This window comes from Epinephelus lanceolatus, chromosome 12, assembly GCF_041903045.1.
Source record: "Epinephelus lanceolatus isolate andai-2023 chromosome 12, ASM4190304v1, whole genome shotgun sequence".
NCBI lineage: Eukaryota > Metazoa > Chordata > Actinopteri > Perciformes > Serranidae > Epinephelus > Epinephelus lanceolatus.
In genome coordinates, this window is record NC_135745.1 from 16,042,023 (window position 1) to 16,065,445 (window position 23,423).

Below are 23,423 nucleotides of genomic sequence, written 5' to 3' on the forward strand. Positions count from 1 at the left end.
TGAAATACGATCTAAGTTCGAAGTGATGCCTTCATATCATTTTTTTGTTTGACCAATGGTCCAAAAGAAATATTATGGTTTACTATATTGCAAGAAGGAAAAGCAGAGATTTCATATTAGTTGTTGCAGAAATCCTGACAGAGGCTCAATGTACAGTAATATCCACACAAGAGCCACCATAAATATCCTCTTTCACATTCTGTCAAAGTGCATCTGCTTCACGTTGGCTCAGTGTCTTTTAGAAAACCAAAACTAAGTCTTTGTAAGTGTAGAATTAGGTTTCAGGTTATATTTGCACCTTGTACATCTCCTTTCTCTTCCAAATAAGGAGACTTAGACATTACCCTCTGCTTATCAAGCACATTCTGTGACTAATAAATGATTATCACAAACACAAACTTACCTTATCTGTAACCCTAATGGTGTATGTCCCAACATCAAGCATCTCTGGAGGATTTTATTACCTGCTTACCCCCCCCCCCCCCCCCTCTCTCTCTCACACACATACACAAACCACCTAAGAACATTCAGTTTTTTTGGTTTTCTACAATTACAGACTAGTGTGCTTATATGTTGTGCTCCTAGATGACATGATGTTCACCTGAAAATAGTAGGAATGTATACAAACATATGGGTGTGTCAGCTCACAGGGAGCACTAGAACATAGGCAGAGCAGTACACTACCTTTCATTAGCAGAGGCACTTTGATCTCAGATATGATTGATAAGTACCCAAACATTAATGTGAAATGGTGTGTTTTCCTACCTCTGTCAGAGCATGGAGCTGGCCCTCGTGGACACACACTCCCTTGAACCTGCAAAACCGCAAAAGACATGCAAGATTAAGTTCTCTTAAAGGGCCAATGTGTAAAATGGGTTGAAAACAGTGACATCAGTGGTCAAATTCTAGATTGCAGGGCTCACTCGCTCACCCCTCCCGTTGGGTAAATGACGGTGGCCTCGTAGGGACAAAAAGCCTTGCGCACGAGTTTTTCAGGAGTAGGTCTATCTAGCGACGAGGTGAATGTTTATTTAGAAATCTAAACCATGTTACGATATTGTAATGAATCCCTCACAAGCAGGAGACCAGAGGAGCGTTCGGGAAAAAGGCCTGTTTATTTGAGCACTCCAGAAACTCTGGTAACACTCCAGGGGGTAAAAGACTCCGTCCCAAACTCTGACTCTTCTAGCGCAACAGACACACTTCATAACTTTACACACATACTCGTTTACCATACCAAGTGGGGACCCCCTCCCCTCTCTGCTCAATCGCCAGCCCACACACTGACTGACAGCGTAGCCGGTAAACAGAGCTCAGCTGTTTATTTAGCCTGGCAATATCTCCGGACTATAGTAGCTGCAATGGACGACTTTGAACGCGATTTTGAAGAGTTTCTTGTAGCGGACACAGACCCAGAGCCATACCTGTTTGAGCTGGAGCATACAGATGAGGAACTCCATGTGTTTGATGCTGAGCGGGCGAGAAGAGAGGCTGAATGCACAGAATGGGATTTAGTGCTACTGCTGCCATCGTTGGGGAGATATATCATCAGGAGGAAAAGCGCCGCAGAGAGTGCATCACAAGGAGTGAAGTTGCGTCTTCTTTTCCACGCAGATGACGGTCGAGTTCATTCTCTCCTGTTGTGTGGTCCATACGCAAACTTTATAACTAAAAAAACTTTTCATTACTCTCTATCGACGAACTACTAACACTCTCTGCTGTTTCCTCCTCCTTCTTCCTTCCTCCCACTGTCTTCGTTGGTTTATTTATACACGCGAAACGCGTTTTCTGGCTGGCTGGATTGTCTGCTCGGGCTGCCTTACATACATGGCAGCGCAAGATGGCGACCTCTCTAAAGCAAGGCCCTTGCTATATATATATATATAAAAGCATAATTATAAGGCTACGAAAACCAAACGAATTTTATTTTATAGTGATTATACACTTGTATAAACATATTAATGGGTAGAATATTCAGATTCAGATTGACAATAAACCATGCCAAATATTACACACTGGCCCTTTAAGTTCTGAGACAGCATGAGGACATGTTTTTTAGAAACTGAGTGTTGAAGCTGACACACAGACATGTCTCACTTATTTTCACTTTCTAAAAGTTGGGAGAAAAGCCAGGACTTATGGCTTTTAGTTTCTCTTAGTTCACACACTTGCTCTGTGGGGCCATATAATGAAAATAATGTAGAAATATCAAAACAAAACACTCGCATGACCTTCTCCTCTGTAAGCAAACAGAGAAAGCAGGAAGAATAGCTGAGAAGAGATTAAGATTCCAGTGGGCAAGACCAGACGAGTAATTACAGCGAGACTGTCTGTTAACAGGGGGATAATAACAGCTCGGTTACTTCACCTGCATTCCATCAATTTCTCCCTCTACTGAGCCTATCACCATCTACATTCTTCATAAACAAAGGCAGAATATATCACATTGCTCTTTTACTTGTGTGTGTTTCTCCACAGTTTGACACAGTGGATGTCCCCACAGTATATTAGAGAAAAAAAATACTTGTTTAGCTTGATGATTATGCATTATTTTAACTTTTTGGTTGTATTTTCAAAAGCAGGGTTCCCCGCACATTTTTATCGACAACATTTCTATACTTTTCCAGGATTTTGTTTTTCTTCCCTGCATTTTATAAACATATCAGATTCATACTCGACATAATTTCAACTAGCTGGCATACATGGAGGAGAGACAGAACACGGGGAGAAAATGAAGAAACGTACATGATGGTAAACAAAACATTGTCAAATATCGACGCATATTAGAGCTACGATACATCGACAGCCTCAAAAAATAAATTTGCAGTTATGTTACTCTACATAAAAGTTTATTCACAGAGGATTACTGTAACAATGTCATTACACAGCAAAAATTCCATGACTTTTCCAGGTTTTTCCATGACCGTGGAAACCCTGTAAAAGGCATATTAAGGTATATTTCCTAAAAAACAATGTGTGGACTCTTAAGAAGATAATCCCTCTCAATCACTTATAACCACTATAAGAGTGTGGCAATGTGATTATTTGCAGGGACCCTGTCCTCTGCCTGTATTTTCTTGTTGTTTTTTTTCTTGTTATCTTGTGTTCCGGACGTCACTGGGCATGTAGCCCCCAGCCAGAAACAGCAGGCAGGTGAGGTCAGAACTTTATAAAGGGGTAGCCAATAGCACATATCCAATAGGAAGTGGAAAGTGGACAAAGCTTGTTCCAAAATGAGATTGAATCTGGGGTGAAGGACGATTCCTTCATAGTCTGTTCCTGCATAGTCTACCTTTAAGAATCGTCATAAGCCTGAGAGGTTGGAAAATATCCTTAAACCAGAAAGGACGGCGTTCCCCTTTAACTAAAGTGAAACAATGTGTGTGTGTGCAGAGCAACATGTGAACCAACTTTGTTCTCGCGCAGCGTTGAAGGCCTCATAATTCTGAACGCAATGAAAAGGTCAACTTTGTGGGTCCTTGTTGGGTTTTAGCTAACAATGAGCCCCTCAGTGTCTGCTTGTTAATACACAGACACACACACACACAATCCACTAGGCTCAACAAAGATGGCATTGTAAAAGATACTGCATGTGTGTATGTACAAGTACACACACACACACACACGCACACACACACACATTTATGCATGTATGTGCATGTTCATAAACACACACTCTCCCAAGCAGGAGCCCAGAGCAGAATGTAAACTTGACAGAAAGTGTTTACTACAAAAAGTCAACAACAATACTATTCTGGGGTTTCGTAGCCATTTGAATTCTCATTGCTATAAAGTTTCATTTAGTCCACAGACTTTTCCTTTTCCTGTCATAAAATGCAAGGCAAGGCATGTTTATTTGTATAACACCTTGTAAATGCAGAGGCAGTTCAAAGTGCTTTACATAAGGGGAAAAAATGCATTACAAGATAATTTAAATAAACAATAAATATAAAATGCAATAAGTTGCCCTGAATTCAATGAAGGACATAAAACGCAGTACAAATTAATAAATTACGGCCACAGAGGAACAGGGGAATTTTTAATTTAGAGTTTTAAGTGGCTAAAGTTGGGGCGCAGTTAAGATCATCAGGAAGTCTGTGAGCAGCAATGTAGCTTAAAGCAGCTTCACTGTGTTTGGTTCTGACTCAACACACTACTAGCTGACTGTTTCCTAAAGATATAAGAGACCTACTGGGTTTATATTTCTCAAACATATCTAACATGAATTTGGATCCAAGGCTGTTAACTTCCAAACTAGCAGTAGCTCTTTAAAACCTTTTCTATAAATAACTAGTAGCATGTGTAATGACTTAAGAACAGGGGTACTGTGCTCAGCTCTTGTAAAAAATAATAAGGTGACGGACAAGTCATTTTACATTCTCACCAGACCAAAAACAAATCAAGACAAGGATTCAAATAGAGACCCAAATATGTCCTTTACTTTGTGTATGTGCATGTTACTGCATCAAAAGGCTTGTTCATACTATTATGCACTCTGGAAAACACAGTTTTGACTGTATTTAAAGCTTACAATGTTAGAGGCAAGTTTTGTTCACTTCATACATATAACAGTCACAGCCACCAATTAATTGTGGCTGGTCAGCTTGCAAAAATACTTTGTTCAGCTCCTCTGACAACTGTTTACTGCTGATAGTTAGAGATAGAGATATAAAGGGAACACACAATAGACAAAAAAGTGTCACTTCAGGATCACAGAGCCAGGTGTAAAGGGCCGTCACAGTATCATGCTTTGCACATTTAATCTGGCCAACCGTTGACCGGAAATCTCTACAAAATTAACCTGATTGTTCATAGCCTTGTCCTGTTCCCTTGTGACAGAAAGGGTCCTCCTCGCTTTTCGCCTCTAGGCAGCTGCTGCAGCTCTAACAGGAGCTGGCAGTTTAGAAAATCCATTGTTAATAGGCTCTGTGTTTGACACAGTTTCGAACCAACCCCAAAGGAAACAGGTCACAACCACAGACTCATGTGCAACTGAGAGAACACCGAGGCCGAAGTAGAAGCAGACACTATAATTTATATATGTAATAACCGAAAGTGGCAGGTGTTATAAGACATAGCTAAGGTAATGTGTAACGTCAGATGTGTGGAAAAAATAGGATTTCCTCTTTATTTATTATTAGCAGTTATTGAGTAACCTACACTGTTAAGCCTTAAAATAAGCCTACTGTGAATTTATCAAAGCGAGCTCATTCCAAATTATTACTGGCATCTTGTTGTTGAATCTGTTACAATCAGCTGATACATAACAGGCCTTTTGGATTAGACCTTTAAAAATGCCCAGAGGAAATCACTACCAATAATCACTGTCTTACGCCATCACGTTTCACAAGTAGCAGATATTACGTGATAATGCAATAATCAAGTAGAACAAAGAAGAAAATAATCACAGTATTTGTTTGCTTTGTTTTATAAGCTGCATTCATATGGCTTTTAAATTGGATGGTGAGAATCCTTTCCTTCTGAGCAAGCTCAGTTCAAAAATGAGAAGAAACTAACATATTTTTTAAATCCAGCTGAAAATTTTTAGTTAATAAACATTCAGTTACCTACCTGAGAATGTGTGCGTGGGAAAGCCGGTTCATTAGTTGAACCTCTCTCAACATGTTAGCTCTGTTGCTGCTGCGCTTGTTCATCTTTAGTGCCATAACTTGGTCTGAAGCTCGATGACGTACCTGTAAAAAAGTCAAATAATGCCACATTTCAACATTTTACAAATGCATTCAAATACAACTAAACAAAGGCTAAATCCCAAAATTTGCTCTATATTAATATTCTGGGAGCTGTAAAACTGGGACTGTATAACACTTTAAATCAACACAATAATGTTCAGCTTGGGTCACTACAGGTAAGCCTTGAACAGTTTGAAATATTGCTTTTCTGTGATGGATACTAAAACAAATATCTGGCTTGTGCAGCAGAAAAACAGAGGAAGCACAAAAGGAAGGCAGCTCATAAACGAGAACTGAAATGAGGTCAGTCGCTGGTGAACAGCCATGACAAAGTAGATGTGTCAATCCAGAGCTGCACAATCAATTTTGTATTATCGTGCATTGGGATTTTAGTTTCCATTAAGCTGTTGGATAGTGGCATCACCATCCATCCATCTATCCATGGGTGGCTGGAGCCTATCCCAGCATGCCTTGGGTGGAAGGCAAGCAAACACTCTAGACAGGTCACAGCATGAAGACAATGCCAAAGCCATTCCTGCTGAAGTTTCACATGTGGCTACAACAAGGGAAGTGAAATTGTTTCGTTTCCCAACTGTCACTACATTATAATAAGGATCACTGATATTACAAAAAGTCGATGTAGTAGATGTAAACATTGCCTGGCTGCAGTAAATTCAAAGTATCGACCAGTTCTATGAACAGAAGGTGGCATTCTGCTAATGAGTCTCATGATTAAGCCTTAATAGACAAACCGAAAAAACTGGGACAAAACAAAAAATTCAAAAATCATGTATTAATTGCAGTATGTAGTGAACATATGTAAAAAATAAAAAATAAACCTAACATGCCCTTTAGATCCCTTTTGCATAAGACTGGCAGTGTTATGTGTTCAAGAGTGTATTTGACATTCAAAGATTTTAATTAGAAGAACATACTAACATTTGCTTCCAAAAATAAGTCCATTTAATAGGATGCAAAGCCTCTGAGAGAGTACTTAAAACATTTAATCTCTCTAATGAAGCAGATACAATTGAGTTTTTCCTCTGCTGGTTACTGTTAAAGACAGAGTGCCTATTCATTGCCCATATCATTTAAACAGGCAGTTATCTAAGGTTAGTTAAATAGTAAAATGGTCATTCACACCACAGGTTTCAGAGACAACGCAACACAGCGCACTAATTACCAAGAATTTGGTTTCTTCTGAATATACTCATATGCATGCTAATAGGAAATATCAACCTGCAAACCACAGAAGGCAGCACATCAGATGACTGCGCTGTTGCAGACACTTACTAACTCACTTCCTGACAGCAGAAACATAATTAGACCATGATGCAGGTTTTAAAGCAGTAGTCTGAGGAGGCTAAATTGATACTGTGACTATGTGGAGAGCCTTTAGCAACAAAGAGCCTTTTCAAACATTATCAAGAGCTCAAGACAGGAACTGCATTACAGAAAATAATCCTGAAGCATCACACATATCATGCAAAACAGAGCTGCTTACTGTCACATTAGTATGACAGCTATGATCCCAACTATGCAACAGCACTCATGACATTATACATCATCGCTATGACTATTTTAAACCACACCAGACGTGATGTATAAAACAGGACGTGTCAATGCTTTTAATGTGCACTTAGTTGTGGAAAACAAAAATGATAATATATGATTAGACATGATTCAATATGTATCCTTAACAAAAATGGTGGAAGATAATTTGGACAGGCCACATTTTCCTTGGGTGAGCACTGCAAACTGCTCTCTCAGAAGAGCAATTCAGGCTAGGAGCATCCTGAAAACGTTCATCTATGTAACCAGAGAGCAGGGCAAGAGGAAGTAATCAGATCGTTTACTGAAATAAAAGTACTAATATCACACTGTTTAATACTTGTTAACAAGTAAAAGCCCTGCATTCAATATCTTACTTAAAGAAGTGTTTCACTGCTGAAAAGATGGTCTTTTCACAACACTAGACTGTCTGTGTAGTAGAAATATCCTTAATAAAAAAGGTTGAAATTAGTGCTATATGACCAGAGAAAACAGAGTAAAAGAGTTGTGGCATTTGCTTTTGTTCAAGAGGCAGAAATTCTACACTATCAGAATGCACTGTGCTGCACAGGACCAATGAACGCTCCTGCTCGTGTGTGACGCAATGCGAGCTGGGGCGTTTTTCCACAGGAAACAATATGCCGGCCGGATGGTAACAAGCAATCTCGAATTACAGTTAAATCAAAAGCTTAAACACATTTCTGACAACATTTTAGGCAAGAAAAAGTCACTGCAGTAACAAATCTTGGTTTATATTTGATCAGCACTGCATAGCTTTACCATTTGATCAGAGTTTGGTCTGCTTCTATAGTCTCTGCATCAGTGGTGGCAACGGCCATAGCATGAGCCACAGAGCCAGCGAAAATCTACTAGATGGTGCAATGAGCTGAGAGATGAGCACAGAGATCTGGGTGCTGGTAAGATGAAGAGGAGCTAACGAAGGTGGTTGACAATCGGCAAAGTATCTCTTAAATAAAAGTATAAGTATTCATCATATCATATCAGCAAAATGTACAATGCATCAAAAGTAAGAGTAATCATTGTGTGATAAAATGATCCCTGTCAGTCCCTGTTACTATTATATCTGGTGTTATAGCGACTACAGTTCAGTTTATCAGAAACAATCAAATTCTAAATCAGTACATTTGGGGAAATATTGTTTACACTTGACAGGAAGCATACGAAAAACTGTGATGTGAAAAATAACTTAAGCTATCAGATAAATGCAGCAGAGTAAAAAGTACAATATTTGCCTCTGAGTGGAGCAGAAGAATAAAGTTGCATAAAATGTAAATACTCAAGCATAAATTTGTACTTAAGCACAGTACTGAGTAAATGTACTCAGTTACATTCTACCACTGCTAAGTCATGTTTACTGCAACAGTAGGCGGCTTCATATCATCTTCTAACAACATCCCAGCCACAGTGCACTGGTGGATAATAACACTGAAAGTTAATGGACAAAACTGTTGCTATACTGCAAATTGGGTATTTGGAGACATCTCTGTGAAGTCCAAAGTTCTCAATATTATCTATATAATGTATAGCAGGAAAAGAAAAACAGCTCATGGATTTGGATTCAGATTATAGGGTTTCTCTGTGTATTCTTCTCTCTCTGTCTCATAGATACTGACACAAAAATTGCTCTGTTCAAGTTCAAAGGAAGGGGCCTGGCTATAAGAGCTGACAGTCTCCACCGCAGGACAGCAGAAACAACAGATGGCCACTCCTCTGCAGGCCTCCTCCCCCATATCCGTCTATCCTCCTCCGACCCCCCATTCCTCACTCTTCACATCCCCCCATCTGCATATATTCCCAATCCCCCTCTTTCTTCTCCTCGCTGTGGCCTCCAACAAACTGTCGTCCCTAATCCTCATCTTCCCCCGTAGTCGACCCCAAGTTCTTCTCTTTCTCCTCTCATCCTCTGTCTTTCTGCTCTATGGTCCTGCACTTCTTTAATATCTCCTGCACATTTCTGGAAAACATACCCCCACATTGTCCCTGTCCACTAACCCCCGTCCCCCTTCTTTCCTCCTCCCCCTAACCCAAGCTCTAGAAAACCTCTATATCCAATCTTCTCCTGAACTGTACTCCGTAAACTCCTAAAACTTCCTTTCAACCCTCATTTTTCATCCCCTTCAACAGTCTTGCCACCCCAGCTCTCCGACATCAGAGGCTTTTTCCCCTCTGGTTCCTCCTCCTCTTAGCCTCAACCTCTGTCACCATTAATTTCACCGCCTTTTTGTTTCTGTCCCTTTCTGTCATCCTTCTTGATTCTAAGCTTTTCATCATTCTGCTCCATTTCCTCTTCTCTCTCTGTTTACCTATGCATTCCTCTCTCTTACAGAAAAAAAGTATTAACAGATATTTCCATTACTCAACTAAAGGCTAAGGTGGTACTTATAATAAACTGCACACAGGAAGCCTGGTCCACGAAAAAAAGGTGTTGTTTAGTTTGATTATGTGCGCTGGAGGTTTAAATCATTCACAAAATATTTATTATAGTCTAATTTGGCTTAGGTAGTCAAAATATGCACTTAAGTGGTCCATTAGATTAAGAAAAAGACCGTTTTTTCCCTGTCACTTCTGATTAGCCTACGATTTCTTGAACAACAGAGCTGTACAATGCACACATAGCTTTAACATGACAAAATAAAGGCTAGACAATTTACAGACGGCACCACAACGTTCCTTTAATGAACAAGAATTGATGAAATGTCTCACACAGAGGCAGCACAAAGCTGTATCGCACATGTGCCACTGTGGTAACTTCATTAATTGCACTATAAGTCACACTGTACGGCAGCACTGTTGTCATTTTTCGTTGCGAAATATAGCCACGCTTTAGACCGTTTCTTCCTCTCTGCTCTTACTACTTCTTGTTGCAAGTGTTCAGCAGTGTGGACGCATGAGTTGACATCAATGCTTTGCCAAACTGTCAGAAAAACAATTAATAAGCTTGGAGCTATACAATTCAGATGGATCGGACAATTTACAATCAGTATTCAACAGGAACCAGTTCTCTATTCCCATCCTTATTTCCTCTACTAACAATAAATGGTTTGTCTTGTTTGGTATAGTTTATTAAGGTGTTTTGTACAGCGTATGTCCAACAGTGTTTAAAAAGATATAGAGTAATGGTTTAAAGTATTTTAGATAGAAAGGTGAAGACAATATTTGGACATTTACTCTCAAAATACTAAAGTTTAAATGCAGTTTTAAAACAGCAGCACAATGGCACAGTGACCGTTGTTTAATCTAAAGAGTTTCACTCACTGATACATGCTGTAAATGTGGATATCGTTAATTAAAACTGCTGGCTGCTGTTTATGTGTGCCACTCTTCAGTTCACTCACTTGCAGGTCTGTGTGTTATGAATAAGCTCCAGTGTTTACACATCCCACAATGGGGTGTTTTTGACAGCTGGCATATGCATAACACATTGGTTACAATAAACATGTGACTTAATATAGGCTTAATATGGCTGATAAAAACCAATTAAAATATGTCACCATCTCCTCCAATAAAGATCTTTAAGATTGGCTATACCTAACCAAATGTGCAACACTTTAATATCACCAATAGCTGTCAGACACCATCAACAGTACAATCAATCAGCCCAACCCCAAGCTGTAGCCTGACAGAGAGACACAATGGAAACTGAATTTCAAAGCAGATCACCAATCCAATAGAGATCTGTAACAAAGATATAGAGTTTCGACCTCATGGAAATTTTAACACACAGGGAGTGACAAGAAAAATAGAAACCCTTGTATATTAAAATGTAATCTGATACAACAAATAATGTGGAAAGAAACTGAGCCTGGCTTAATGTCACTCAAATCTTCTAGGCCATTATTTTAATTAATCAGACAATTCCCCTTCGTGTATAGGAGACACTCACACACACACATACGTACGCACATACACACAAAAGCTATTGAAAAAAACATCTGATCCAGGAGTCACAACAATCCAACTTAAAATTCAAATGCTATCAGTATAACAAGGCCATGATTGTTTATTTCACACGAGTGCAACTCAGTTCCTTTCCGAGCTGAGCAGTCCTTTCGCACTGCTTATCTAAGCCAAACTAAGCCATGCCAAAATTTCACACAGTCATAGCAGCCTTGTTATTACATCGAACAAGAAGAAATACAGGAAATTAAATTTATCTGCTGATGCTTGTTAAAAGGAAAGGCTTCACAAAACCTAACCAACCATACTTATAATGCCAACCGTGCTTGCGTGACTCCCATTCACATGCCTGGAGGGTGAGGAAATAAGAGTAACAGTGTTAACAACTATGTGTTTAAGTTGTGTCTTTGAAGTGACTGCAGTCTAACTTGACCTTAAATGTCTGGAAAAGACTTGACAAGATAAACTGAAAATGACTTTGGTGTTTAACAGTTTAATCTCATATAAATGTCATTTACTTGGGAAGGCCATGCACCACAAGTTCCCTTTTATTTCTATGACTGTTAATCTTCCTGGCCAGTGCACTAGCATGACTTGTGTCACGTAGCAGAGAAAAAAAAACCCTGAGGTTAATCGGTGTGAGTAATTGTCTGACAAATTATAAACCACCCTGGGTGCATGGATGGGTTGAGGCATGAATAGAAAATAAGATCTAATAGCCAATCAAAGGAATGGAAAGCGGCAAAAGATGAAGTCAAGCAAGGAAAGGCAAGGAAATCAAGGACAAACTGAGGAAAACCCAGGTAAGAGAGGAGAAAAAATTGTGATCACAGATCTCCACCCACCTTGAAGACATCAGAGAAGAATCCAGAGCCAATCCACTCACAGGTGAAGTCATCAAGACGTGTAAGACAGGAGAAGGCACTTATGAGGGCTCTGTAGGACGATGGCCACACCCTGCCCACCTGGAGAAGGCAGAAATAGATGGTATCAAGACGTTAAGATGAAGACTTTATCAGATGGGCATGCTGTAGGACAGCTGCAAAGACTTGTCGTTTGTGCAGAAAAATGACAGATAGAGACAGTGTTGTAGCTCTTAAGTGGGAAAGGGACTAAAAGACTAGAAACTAGAGATAAAAACTGATTACACTAACATACACTGAATTTCTCAGTCCAGACAGACAAAGAGGAGTGCACACTGAATTCTCTAGGCAACCATGCAAACCCCTCAAAACTCAAAACAGCATTAGAAGATGGTGAATAATAAGAATCCTCAAACATCAGACACTGTGTGACTGACTTTATCTCCAGACTGTCAGCAACTGACCCAGCCTTGAACCGACTCAGTCCAACTTGGTCGGATCAGTCTAAATCATAATAATAATAGGCCCAATGTGTGTGTGTATCAGAACTCTGCATTATCTGTTTTTCCATTATCAATCTATCCAAAGCTAGAAAGTTATAACAATACATTATCAATACTTTTTTAACTATTTAATACATGCACAGAAGTTTGTACACTATTACATATGGTTTGCACAAGTGAAATGCATCCTACACATAAAAATAAAGAATGACTGACCTGTGAAGGCGGGCCCATTCCCATCTCGCAGACCCCTACCCCTCCGATACCATCTCTGTCCTCATTGTTACGCTCCGGTCGTGTAGGAAACCCAGCGATTGAGTTGCGTTTATTCCGATCCATGGTGATGTTAAAGATGATACCAGTGAGGGTAATATGGGCCTTTTTCTGTAATGTACCCACATGACAAGAGGACTAGATTGTTTTAATGGTGCCAAGGGGTTCCACAGCAGCCCAGGATGTAGTCAGATTGTGTCCTGGGAGAAAATATTTCACACACATAGACTTCAGTGTAAAACCTGGTTTAGGGCACCCCTGGTGACACACCCTGGCTGGATCCAAGATGTTTCCTAATAGTCCAGTTCCTGACTGCTTGTGACTGGGGAGTCCACCAGGGTTTTCACATGTCTGACAGATGTATAGTTAGCCCTTGGAGACCTAGGAAAGTAAAGAGAAAAATTATTGTAAGGTATGTCTGTGGTTTTATATTGACATGATATAATGGCAGATGGGTTCTGTTCACAGATTCATTGTTATGCCTAAAAGGTAACATATTCTTGTGAATCCTACTGTAAAAGAATGGCGAGGCAAATCACATTATATTCACATTCACATTCACACTTTCAACAAAAGCTGCCATGCTATGATTTCCTTAAAGGTTCGGCTATTGCAGTTGTGGCTGTAAACTGAGACTTGCCTTAGGATGGATGAGACAAGCCACTGCCATTGCTCAACAGGCCCAAATGTAATGGCTGTAATAGGGGCTGATTGTCCAATTATGGGAGGGTAGCCAAGGAATAGCTCAGGTCCTGGACCTTTCTGCCATCCAAAACAAAATCAGCAGGGTACAAAGGGCAACAGGAAAGGAAGTCCGTGGCTAAAGGTCTTTACACACATAAACAATGTGGCTTTCATATCTTACTTTTAAGAACACTTTATTCCAAGAAGAGAAAGAAAGAAAGATCTCTTTGGCTAATAAAACATGTTGAGTCTTGTTGTGAATATTTTTCCAATACTTGATTCAAAAGTGGAGTAAAACTCAACTTTGGTGTATAACACTGGATGTGAGCATAACTTTAGTTTATTTATGAGACAACTCCTGGGTGCACCAGTAATGGATCAGCAGACTGACAGAAAATTAATTGTCAGCTATTCTGATAATGAATTAATCATTTAAGTTATTTCTCACGCTATGATAAATTGAGCAGCAGGGTTTGGATCTTTGGTTGGACAAAATAAGACTTTGCAGATGTCACTCTGGGATTTATGAAAATTATGACAGGCTTTTTCACTAAAGTTGCAGCTTCTCATTCACTTCAGTTGTGTTAAAGAAGGGTGACAAAGAGTTGAACTAACGTGGAAATGCAGTGAAAGAAAGTAAACAATGATTATGTTTCCCTCTGTGGTTGAACTATTCCTTTAAGTATCCATGTCCCGCAATGAGCTTGTGCATATCATAAAAAAAAGAGTTCACACTATCGCTTTTAATACTACAAAGTCTGCCATGGTATTCTCTGAGATCTCTGTCCCAATGCACAGCATTAACACATTGCAGTATATTTATATCTATATCTATATAAACATATATATACATATATATATATCTCTATATATACATATATATGTATATATATATATATATATGTGTATATATATACCATGCCAGGCATAATCACAAATTTACAATGTGCGTACACACACTTAACATAATTGTAATAGTTCAGTAAAATATGTTCCAATAAACGGGGAGGAATCATGGCAAATTTAAAAGAAATAAACTCAACCAGCTTACATCAAACTGAAGCAGAAACACAAAGGTCAATGACAGGCCAAGAAGAGGTCTCATAAGATCAGATGCTAAAAACAGCATTGAGGTGACACAGCCAGATTCTGCTTTGGTCCGTTAGCATTACATCACAGACACTAGACCAGAGAGTAACTGTAGACCTACTGGACAACTTCTGACATCATTCTCTGTCCCAGCCACATCCTTAAAAGGCTTTTCATCCTCCACTTTCCTTTTTCTCTCCAATGACACCTCATTTTCTGCCTTGCTGAAATGGTACGGCAGAAATAAAAGTGCCAGAGCCAAGAAAAATGTAAGCCAAAACAAGTGCCAGGCTTAGGCTATTCTTTCTCTTTTCACTAGCTATATAAGAGCAGGAACAGAGACACACATTTCATCAATGTCAATGTATCTGAGTAGACGAGAATAGGTCAGTAAGTAAGATATATATTCACCCATGATGCACAACTGCTAGCAGCAGCAACAGAAAAGAGCTTCTGTCCCCTCACACCCACATCAGTGGTCAAGGCAGCCGATTCTGACTAAACACAAACTTCCTACGCTTACTAGAATTTCAATCATGCAAATGATGCACACAAATAAAAATGCAGAACTCTGTGTTTTTCTACAAGACACTGAGGGTGGGTAAAACTCTATCTTTATTCAGGATGATCTTCTAGCATATTGCAGTATGCTGACCACCAAGAGGAAGTTTTACACCCTCTTCAATAGTAAACATTAAAAACAGACAGCATCTCACATCAGTCCAGTCTACAATGAAGACAACCAAAGGCACATAACATAAAACAAATTTATTACACTAAAAAAATCCTGTAATATTCAGCAGTATGATGACCCTCAGTGACCTATGCTGCAGGAAATCCTCTTGATGCAAGTGATTAGAGAAAAAATAGGCAAGCCACCAGTGTTCATTACTATATTTGTTTCTAAACTATACCCTGTTGCCTACATATCCACAGGGCATGCATTTAAGACACCACAGCAAAGGGACTCTGCATGGAAAAGGGTGGAATTTTAAAAGCCGGCTCTTTTTTTGGTCTGTAAAATGTGGCTTGTAGCTACTCCAAAACAGATGGGACATCTCCAAAGCAGCCTCGGGCCAAATGTTTTAACAGTAGTTTGGGGGACTGAACACTATCCAGCTGTGTCCCGGTGGATTACAGACTAATAGAAAATGTCAGCAATAAATCAAAACGTAAGTGATGTTATAATGATAGGTTGCAGCAATGGGGTTAGAGTGTCTCTGAAGGGCAAGCGGTATTAGAGGGGAGTGTGTGAATGTATGTGAGAGACAGTCATTTGTGTATGACTGTGTATGTATACCTCCATGACAAAAAGAAAACAACAAGAAATAATCACACTGATTAAAACATCAGAACATCTACTGATCATTTCAATAAACTATTCATGAAATACTCTCAAAATAAATGTCAGTGTTTCACTAATCTGCTCTTGTGAACGACAGGGAAGGTTGAGAGTTCTCTGTTCACTAAAAGAGCAATCTTTTTTCGAGTATCTGAGCAAGGTCACATTCAACAAAAGTGAATAGAAGCCTCTTATCTGACTACCATCTATTGTGCTGAACTGCAACGATATATGAGCTGCTGCATACCTGTCATTCTTCAAGGGTTTAGAGTAATGAACAAGTCCATAGGGCAGGGAAAAAAACCTGTCCATTATCTGGATACCAAAGACAATTAATGAGTCAATGCTGCTAAGACAGCTTGATACAACAAATCAGATTAAGTAGAGGTGGTCAGATGAAGAGAATAGCTGGGTCACCGCCAGACAGTCAGTGTAAACAAACCACAGCAGCAACAGTCAGTATTATCTTCTACTCCTTGATAAAGTTTAGCTGTCTTAACTTACCTGTTGTTAATTCATGGAGATATTTGTAGGGACACTTCAAGCTGGACTCCATGCCTTTCCCGGGTAGCATTTATCGAAAACTACAAGACAGCAAAGTTGGTAACGCAGCTCCTCTGTGACTAGCTGACTGGCTAGTTTGTCAATAAAACTCGAGCTAAGCGAAGAGCTAACAAACATTAGCTTGAGATCCACCAACACACATAAAACAGGAAGTTTTTCGTCGCGGACGGTTTAAAAGTCCAAATTCGCAAAGGCTGAGTGTTCAAAGTGAACTCGAAGTCTGCTTCTGTCGTCCTTGTTTTCACAATAGAGCAAAGTACGATGTTCGTAGTACCGCCCGAGATGATATTTCAGGCGATTGTTGCTGTTTGACAGCTCCGTCGTCTCTTCGCTCTCAGCCGAGTACTCCCACTAGCCCCGCCCACATTTGATCGACAGCTAAATCAACCAATGGCCAGGTATCTTTGTGCGTGCGCGCGCGTGTTAAACTCCCAAACAGTTCACACAGAGGGATACCTAATAATAATAATAATAATAATAAAATAAACAAAATACACGTTTAAAGTACTGTAAAATCAACTGAAATATGAAATTATATAAAAAAAAGTTGATTTATTCGTACATATGGGAGGTGTTCGAATTTACTGATAAGGAAAATTCAAGGGACAGAAAGAGGAATCATCAACTATGATCATAACTGAGTTTTCAAGTTCAAGTTTATTTGCACGTCTCTCACATATATGAAGTTTAAAGTGCTATATAAGGAGAAAAGGAGGCATACAACAACATTAAAGAAGGTAAATAAAGAGTAAATAAAGAGAAGAGCCAAAAGCAGCAAACACAATAAATACATAAAAACAATACTGATACAAATTACACTGAGGAATGCTAAACTAAATTAAAAAAAGTTAAATACTGAATGCAATATTCTTCGTTTTCAACATTTAGTCGCTCAAAAATACATTTTCACACACGACTAAAGCTTTAAGTAGCTCAGATACTCTTGTGGCAAACTTTCTCAGCTGTTTTACTTAACAAATGCAACATCAGCCACCACTGCTTTTGTTTCCATCTTCATTGTGTCTTTAAAAAGCTCTTTGATGTGCAGCAAATTAGTCTTTTTATTTCTTTTTTATTAACCTATCTTTTTTTTTCAGTGTAAAGATCACGTTAACAGATGGCCACTGTTTTAAAATGTGGCAACTTTTGAGAGTGACTTGTAATACAATTAAGTATTTGGGGAAATAATTGGCCAATTAAAAAATACATATATAGACATGTGATTTATTTTATTCATTAATGGGCCTATGTATAGACCTAAGATGCATTTCATGTGGTCATAATCAAAATCTGGTACACAATTAGCAAATAAAAGTTACAATAACAAACTGTAGCATCATAGATTACCAAACAGATCTAATTTAATAGATTTTTTCAACAAGGGTAGGTGCTTTGACCTTAGCTTTTATTCTCTCATGGAAATAGAGCACCACCTAGTGGACAAAATTAGGCAGCACTGTTAGATACGTCCATCCACAAGTGTTCTTAAATGTTTCATGCATGTGTCACGCGATAATTTGGTGCAGGTGTTGAAATAATTTTGTTAGATTAGCTTCTCTAAGTTGGGAGCATGAATAGGTGTTGATGCAGGATTCCACAGACACGCCCTTGTAGTCACTCGTTACAAACAGGAGGGGGGGGGGATTTGTGACTAATGTTAAAAATTTGCACCAATAAAGTACAATAACAACCATCAACTCAACCTGCATTATTACCTGAATTTGTGGCACTGTGTCAAGTTCCTTTTTGACCTTGGAAACAGCAATGTAACACAATTTACATTACATGGTCTGTATTCATAAGTAAGTTAACATTTGTTACATCAAATTATCCAAAACTGTAACACTTGACTTTAATCCCCTATTTAGATTTAAAAGCAGTACCCTACACAAACACTTTATAAATTGTTTATAACACACTACAATGTAGTTATAGTGATTCAAAGTTGCCAACAATTATAGTTTCTCCTATGAAAAACACAGCTGATTCTTAACTGATGTATAAGCTGTCAAAATATGATAAAGAACACAGTTTTAAAAAGTGCATTAATATCACACGTAAATAAATGTTACAGTGTGTTGTTTATGCACATGCACAAATAGTTTAAGATTGTGTATGTGCATGTGTTCAAAACTCATGCTGAACAGACAAACGGAATAATGCAAGTTAAAGGGAAATAAAATACCCAAAAGTAATATGAAAGATTAAAAGACATAAATTAAAAAAGAAAAGGCAGCGTGGAAATAAAATGATGTGCTCTCATTATTAAATAAGAATAGTTTTAGAATAACTGAGACTCTGAAAGTCTCAGTTATGGAGACTAAGTTAAAGAAGTATGTTATCTTTCTTGAAAAATATAATACACATTTCCTTAAACACTGCTAAACTGTAGGCATACATATAATTATAGCCCAAATGTCAGTTACTGGTGTTTTAGCCTAATTATTGACGAACTGTTCGTTATAAACCAGTTGTTAATTGTTTATTATTGCACTGCCGACACAAGCTAGATGAGGAGGAGGTTCTTCAATGTACGGTTTGTTTTCCCTGCTGATGAATTTTGTCCTTCTATGAGCACCGTACCTCCTCTGTCACATGACCACCAGCGTTTCCTGTTGCTATTGTATTACACTTCCATGTTTTTCGCACCAAACAGTACTTACACCGTAATGTAAAACTACACCGGACGAAACAGTGACTGTCGTGTGATTTGTTGCACATAGAAAGTTAGTTTACAGTCCTCTCGCGTCGCCACAGCTAGCGGAGCTGCTGACCCGGGCCAACATGGCCAACTGTGTGGCTTTCCAGAGCAAGTTAACCTCGATCATGGAGATGCTAGCTAAAGCTGCCGTGGTGGAAATCAGCAAACTGTGGGAGGACGGCTTCGCCCTGGTTCAGGTCGAGCTCCGCCGGAGAGAGAGCGAGATTGAAGCCCTGAACAGGAAGTTGGTGTTGTTGGAAACCGAGCGGTTAACGGTCATGTCTCAGGCTCAGACTACAAATCTGTCTTCATCATCTTCCTCCAAGAGAGAGCAGCAGAACATGCTGCTGCCGCCCACCGGCGATGGTAAGGATGACCACACTGATTAGACAGTACACTATATTAACCATTATGTTTTAAACTTAATCACGGCAGGTAAAACATTTTACATGCAACAGTGTAACATTATACACCAGTGATGGAAGAAGTACTCAGATCCTTTACTGAAGTTAAAATAGTAATACTACAGAGTAAAAAATACTCTATTACAAGCTAAGGTCCTGCATTCAAAATCTTACAAAAGTGTACTTAAAGCACCAAAAGTAAAAGTGCTCATCATGCAAAATAGGCTACTTCAGAATAATTTTTATTGTGTTTCTATTAGATTGTATTTATTGATGCACATCACTTTTATGTTGCAGCTGGTTGAATCTACTTTATATACTGATGGGTAGTTTAATCTATAATTATACATAATAGTTTATTAGATAGTTAATATTCTGTTTTAATAGTATGGATATGCAACGTAACTAGTAACTAAAGCTGTAAAATCAATGTAATTAAGTAAAAACCACAGTATTTTCCTCTGAGATGCAGGGATTGGCCTTTCTGGTTCCAGCTACTCAAATGTGATGATTTTCTCCTTTTCTCTGTTAAATAATATTGTAGATTAATAGGCTAGGGCTGTAAGTAACAGTAGTTTTCATTATCAGTTCATCTGCTCATTAGTTTATCAATAAATATGTTATGTGTGTGGTAAAAAAATTGAGTGGCACTATCAAATTGCTTGTTTTATCCAATCAACAGTCCAATACCCAGATATTCACTTTACTAATAGCCTACATATTACAAAGGAAAGCAGCAAATCCACATATTTGAGAGGCCAAAATCAAAGAATGATTGGTATTTATTATATATTGCTATCATCTGTTGGTATTTAAGCTTGAAATATCACTCAACTATCAAACAGATGCCACTACACTAGACATCCACAACAACAATTTTAATTTTAAGCCTCTACAAATGTTTCTAAAGAACTTCCAAAATCCTCTCAGTAACATCAACTCATATTTATACTTTATGATATCTAAGAATATTATTAGTGTTTTAACTCAACCTTGGAGGCTACTTTTTGAATGCATATAATTAAAATTTTAGTCTCGTATAGTGCTGAAAAATTAGCCAGTTGAATGAGTCTGTTAGTCATATGACAGAAAATTGCTCGACGACAATTTAGAAAATTGTCTGAGTTATTAATCAAAAAGAAAAAATGTTACATTTTAAAAAATATTTTACACTCAGACGTGAGGATTTTGTGAACTGAATAGTTTGGGGTTTTTGGACTGTCAGACAGACAAAATAAGCACTTTATATATGTCAACATGAGTATTTTTCACTCACATTTTTCACATTGACTCGGGGAAATAATCAATAGACTAATGAATAATGAAAATGAATAGTTGGAGCCCTGCCACATTCCTCTAAGGTGTCTTTCAGTCTGTGTTGGTAAGGATCCACCAGCAGCCCCTGTTTGTGGTGCAGGTTCACTGTGTTTGGCATGTGTCTCAGGCGGAACACTGGCCCATTTGTACCAGTATAACTTGTTCTATGTTGACTTGTAAGCTTGGAAACCTCATTCATAAAAATGGTGATTGTCATTAAAGCCCGTACAAACCACCATTTGGATCTGAGTACGTGTAAATAATGACCTTGCTGTGTTGTTTCAGGGCCGATTATAGATTCAGTCCAAACATTGTCACCTGAGCAGAACGTCAGAGAGAAGGCGGACACCTCAGCGAATCACAGAACACCACCACCACCACCATCACAGACAGAAGAGAAACAATCCGAGCAGCTCAAGTCTGACATCTGTGAAAGTGACTGCAGAGATGATGATGATGATGAGGACTTAATAGTCAAGCTAGAGGACGAGGACGACGTTCAGATCGTGGAGCAGATAGTGGACTCCGATGCCAGTGGTAACGACGGAGCAGGTCACTGTGAGATGGAACTGAGCGTCCAACCTGACGAGGTTGTGGTAGAACAAGAGAGCCAGCAGTGGTCGTCAGTGTCAGTGGGAGACAGCGACACTGCTGATGACTCAGACTGCTTTTTTGAACCGAAGCAGCTGTCACAAAATCTGGACTCGGAGATCCTGCTCATTCAGAACGCTTTGGACCTTTTTGATAATTCACCAGAGACAGCATACCCTGACAGGTTTATGAGGGATAATGGACAAGGTGCATCAAGTAAATCAAGGACTCCTATGAGTTCTAGCCACGCTCAGACAAGTCAGCCTATAGAAGCAATAAATCACCCAGAGAGAGGAGTGTCCATCAGATTCCTCTCAGAGAAACAACCTCAAATGAAAAACACGTCAGCGTTTAACCCAGACAGCAGATTCTTTCTTTTAAATGACCCTGAGTTGCATAAAACGATAGCAAGTCGCCGCATTAAAGAGAAATGGTATATCTGCCCATTCTGCGGCAAAAGCTTTGATCGCGTCAGCCATCTGGAGATTCACCAGCGAATTCACACAGGAGAGAAACCGTACACATGTGACATATGTGGCAAGAGTTTTTCTCAGAGGAGCAACCTTCGCACTCACCAGCGGACTCACAAAGAGGCTCTATCCCAAAATGCAGTTTGATTCAGTAGCTTTGGAAGAGTGAGAAAAGCTAGAAATATCTGTGTGGCTAGATAAATTAACAAATTCTCTTTGTATTTTGATATTACTGGAAAGTGATGTAGCTGACTGATTTTACTGTGCACTTCTTTTTTGAGGGGGGGGGGTAAATTCTAAGTTTGACATAGCTTGGACTGTAAGAACTAATTTTGGTATTTATGTGCTGTTTGTAAACCCAGCCAGTTAAGAGATTTATTAAAAAAAAATTGGGGACATCAGCCCCAGTGACATAGCTGAGTATTTACTTTTACAGGTTATACATGAGGACACAAACCCCAAAGCAAACCTCTGTGTGTATGATGACTGTAGACCCTCTGATACCCCTTAGCAGTTCCATTTTCCCATCTACAGTCCATTTTCAGGCTCACAGTGAAATCTGAGCAAATAGAGCAGCCTAGACTGTGTTATCAACAGTTGCCATGACACGATGACCATGACAGAATTGAGTGTTTTCTTTGTAATGCTGCTGAAACAGGGAGTAATTTAAGTGTGGTCAGGTACATTTCATTAATGTCAATTGTGAGATTCCTTTTGTAAAGGAAAGTCATATTTATCCAAGGCTAACAAAGACAGAAAACAAAGCACTCACTCCTCATCTTTGCATTTTAAGAACGCAACCTTGCATCATTTTTATTAGAGCTGCCATTTTGGAGTTTACAGGTCAGTTGATTCAGATAGGAGACTTCCTAATCAGACCTGCAGGTGCTCCATAGCATGCTGAGAGATGTAGGTCTTCTTGTAGCCAGTCTTAGGTGTCCACCCCAAGTGTCTGCTCTGAGTGGTGGAGCAGCATCGTAAAAGTATACTACACTCGCAAAATGACCATTTGTATATTAGTTACTCTCTGTGTTACGACAGAAACTTTGTTTTATAGCATGCGTCCACGAGGAATCCAAAAAACACTTTTCATCAACTTAAGTAAACAGGGACCATATTTAACAACAGCAAAACCACACCAAAACAGCCATTTACAAACTCACATACAACTCTTGCAGTTTAATCAGTCTCATTTATTCAGTCGTATGTTCAGTGTTTCCCAAACACAAGCGTTTTCACTGAATAAATATAAAACACTTTCGCCTATGAACACCATGCATGTGCCCACACTACTCAGCCGTGTATGAGACTGTACTGATGTGTTTTGAATCATGTTTTCACAAAAATGCTTGAGTTACGGAAATACTGAGCAGACCAGATAAATGAGACTTGGATTATACTGCATGATTTGTGTGAGAGTTTGTAAACTGATGTTTAGGTTTAATTTTGCTGTTAAACGTGGT

General features: G+C 39.0%; 2 protein-coding genes across 2 annotated transcripts in view; one reads left to right on the forward strand and one right to left on the reverse strand.

Annotated features, from left to right (window-relative positions):
* Positions 1-16,822, reverse strand: part of LOC117272500 (dual specificity testis-specific protein kinase 2) — a 33,555-nt gene extending 16,733 nt beyond the window's left edge. Inside the window, exons 1-5 of the mRNA XM_033651463.2 lie at positions 16,418-16,822; positions 12,742-13,179; positions 12,005-12,124; positions 5,572-5,693; positions 766-814 (exon numbers count right to left, since the gene is read on the reverse strand). Of these exons, the coding sequence (XP_033507354.1) occupies positions 766-814; positions 5,572-5,693; positions 12,005-12,124; positions 12,742-12,864 (414 nt within the window). The 5' untranslated portion in view covers positions 12,865-13,179; positions 16,418-16,822. The remainder of the gene's footprint in view (positions 1-765; positions 815-5,571; positions 5,694-12,004; positions 12,125-12,741; positions 13,180-16,417) is intronic.
* Positions 16,823-19,113: 2,291 nt separating this feature from the next.
* LOC117272504 (uncharacterized) lies at positions 19,114-22,248 on the forward strand. Its single transcript, XM_033651469.2, has 2 exons — positions 19,114-19,544; positions 21,185-22,248. The coding sequence occupies exons 1-2, from the start codon at positions 19,262-19,264 to the stop codon at positions 22,105-22,107; spliced, it is 1,206 nt and encodes a 401-aa protein (XP_033507360.1). The 5' UTR covers positions 19,114-19,261; the 3' UTR covers positions 22,108-22,248.
* The last annotated feature ends 1,175 nt before the right edge of the window (positions 22,249-23,423 follow it).

Bases quoted from the DNA above. Each gene is read 5' to 3' on its own strand.
- LOC117272504 (XM_033651469.2), top strand. From the start codon at position 19,262: ATGGCCAACTGTGTGGCTTTCCAGAGCAAGTTAACCTCGATCATGGAG. The intron at 19,545-21,184 runs GTAAGGATGACC...GTGTTGTTTCAG, and splicing joins GCTGCCGCCCACCGGCGATG to GGCCGATTATAGATTCAGTC.